At 27.1% G+C, this 3,098-nt stretch overlaps 1 protein-coding gene across 2 annotated transcripts in view; it reads left to right on the top strand.

Moving 5' to 3' along the window:
• Window positions 1–1,248: 1,248 nt before the first annotated feature.
• The window catches only part of AstA (allatostatin A), a 205,266-nt gene continuing 203,416 nt past the window's right edge, over window positions 1,249–3,098 (top strand). Inside the window, exon 1 of one of the 2 annotated variants that reach the window (XM_014426897.3) lies at window positions 1,249–1,407. In XM_014426897.3, coding sequence (XP_014282383.1) covers window positions 1,310–1,407 — 98 coding nt within the window. In that variant the 5' untranslated portion in view covers window positions 1,249–1,309. Of the gene's footprint in view, window positions 1,408–2,342; window positions 2,442–3,098 lie in introns of those variants that run through there. The other variant, XM_067050362.1, reaches the window with a different exon arrangement.

Below are 3,098 nucleotides of genomic sequence, written 5' to 3'. Positions count from 1 at the left end.
TAAGTTTTCTAAAGCCCTCGGTCCAAAAGCACTTTTTTTTTAACCGATCCTCAATGCATATCACATAGCGATTTCTTTTTCTCCATGCTTGGGGGAAGGAAAGCGAAATTCTCTACATTTAAGCAATGCAGTCCAAATACATGGGTTACTATACACATGGACAAGTGTATGATATAACATTAATATATATTTTTTTTTTTTTATTAATATACTTGTTTGAGAGTGGTTTAGTTTCTTTAAAAACAATTTTGATCCTTTTTCTCAACATTATTCTTTTTAAACTTCCAACGTTTCGACCACTTAGGTCATTTTCAAGGATTCCTTTATTTTGTTTTCATTATTTCCTTTAAAATTCTTTAAATGCCGGCTAATTGCCTTTGTCCCATTTTTAATTGTAAAAACTGATTTACTATAAGAATATTCATACGAAGCTATGTAAAAGTGGACGAAATGAATTAAAAGAATGATGATATATAAAGGATCAAATTAAATATTTATAACAATTACAGTAAAGAATATATATTTTTAGAACTATAAAAATGTTTATTGAGTGATAATAATTAAAGTTGCCATAATCAAGTGCAATAAGTATTAGTGTTTTAAGTATTCATTCATATCTTATACACAATATAAACTGCAGAAAAAAATGGAATACAACAACAGCAGTTATCCTTGCTCCATGTTCAATTATTTTCCGTTCCGACCTGCTACTATTGAGATTATCATCTTTTCATATTATTCATTTCTTGAATTACCCACATTTATTTATAGCTAGATTTGTACAGTTGTAAATAGCAATAAATAAAAATTAAAAAAAAGGTAAATATATCAATTAAAAAAAAACAAATTCGATTTCCTTGATGGAATTTAAAAATGTACATTATTTTATTTGAAAATCACTTACAGTAATTACACATAAAATACACACATTGTGGTATTCAGTGAGGATATATAGCCAATATATATGAATAACATATACAACGTGTATAGTAAATATTGCTGTATGATATACTATAGATTTCATCTTGTTAATTAACAACTACATCAATAGTTACAGAAGAAAGTAAAATACGCAAAAAAATGTCATTTTTATAATTTTGCGATTAAATTATGTCATTTATTGAAGCTCTTTTTTTATGGTTAATATGGTTTTATTAAGTTATTTTATGGGAGATGGAGGCAATGAAACTGTTAATACCGACACCTATATTATTTTCAGAATTGCGAAGAGAATTAGTTTTCAGAAGTATTTGAAAATCGAAATACCCATTGTAGGATGACGTTGGAGAAGGACTGAGCCATCTAGCCAATGAGGCTCAACTGGAGGCGGGAGAGTGGGGGCGGCATCCCCTATAAAAGGCGCACCGAAGTTCCAGCCGCCTCCAGTTCTCGACTTCTATCTCACAGGTGGGTACCGTATCCTTCACTTCCCTGACCCTTGTCGTACTCACATTCCGTCCTGTCCTCTGCTATTTCTAACTCTTAGACTATATTTCTTCTTCCTCTGCCGTTAAAAGACCAGAATTTTAGAGAATTTAACATCTGATAGCGAATCACATGAAATGAGTTTTTACTCTGAAATAGCTTCTAGATCTATTTGTTCATTTTCCAATATGTTTCTGAGACGTATATGTATATTTAACATTTAAAAAAAACAAAAAAAAAAAACATAAATACATTTCAAAATGTTTTTAAGAAGAGCAAATTAATTTTTATATATTGCAACTTCAGGGGTTCCGCTGAGATCTGTGGATTATATAAGAGTCGCAGCTGAACAGTCGCGAATTTACCACAGACTTTGCGAATTTATTTTTCCCTATCAAAAACCTGTTTCTTCTATCATATTTTGCAGATGTTAAATTCTAAAGGTATGGTTACAATAAGCAATGCAGTAATTTAATGTCAACTTAAAATTGATCGAAAATCTTGAAAGCATAATGAATTTCACTTATACTCATATTGAAATGAAAAAAAACCAAAGTTATATTTTCTGTTATCTACATCAAGAAAGAAGCAAGTATATTGTTAGGGATATTGTCTAAAATAGTCATCAACTTTTAAACTAATAAAATAGCAACAAGAAGACAGAAGACAAGTTTAGAAAAGTTGCAATTTAGTCATTACAATTATAAATAAAGCATATTGCATTTAGGGTAAATAAAAGCATTGAAAACAATTTTTGCTTACTGTAAGTCATACTATTTCTTTTATTATCATTTTTTTATTTTAAATCCCATTTTTTTAAAAATGTCTAATATGTAAGGGGATTGAATGAGTTACCTAATATAATCTTATAATTATTTATGTAAGAGACTGTTTCAGGAGAAAAGAAAAGTATAAAATTTTCTATGGGTCAATGATTAACTGATCAGTAAAAAAAGAGGTGTTGATTTTAAATCAATCAACAGATATTAGCTTCCTCAAAGAATCGCATAAAGTATGTAAGTAGTTTAGAATTGTATTAAATTTTATTTCCAGGACAACCTATGAAAAAAAAAAAAACAACAAACTAAGAATTTTCAGTATATTTAAAAGTTTTAAGTAGTTGTACTATTGAAAAAAGGGAAATCATAAGTAACTTATATTACTTGCTTGAAATCTGAAAGTGTTTTTTTTAAAGAATTATTTTCAGTTATATTTTAGGAAGATTATTAAAAAAAAAAAAAAAAAAAAAAACCAACATAGCTGAAGAAATATATAATAAAATATTATTTCAAAATATGAGAAAAATTATAGACTTATATATTATATTAAATATTTTTGGAAAGAACAGATATACAATTGTAAAAAAATTATATGTATTAATACTTTCTCACTGTCTTTAAAATTTTGATTTTGTATTGTTTATTTATTTGAAATAGTAAGTACTTGATTATAAATTCAATATGCTGGTAACAATGACTGAAATAACTTATTCTATTTATTTATATAATAAATGAACAATGAGACATTTTCTTCGAAGATATTTATACAACTATTTCTCTATGTATTATTCCGCATTATTCTCAAATGGACACAATTACTGAAACAATAGTAATATAAATTTCAACGTAAACTTCTTCAAATGCAATATTCTCTTTAACTCTTTTGAAATACGT

The sequence above is a fragment of the Halyomorpha halys genome, unplaced genomic scaffold (assembly GCF_000696795.3).
Source record: "Halyomorpha halys isolate HHAL.00 unplaced genomic scaffold, Hhal_1.1 Scaffold601.1, whole genome shotgun sequence".
NCBI lineage: Eukaryota > Metazoa > Arthropoda > Insecta > Hemiptera > Pentatomidae > Halyomorpha > Halyomorpha halys.
This window is presented reverse-complemented; position numbering and strand designations above follow the sequence as displayed.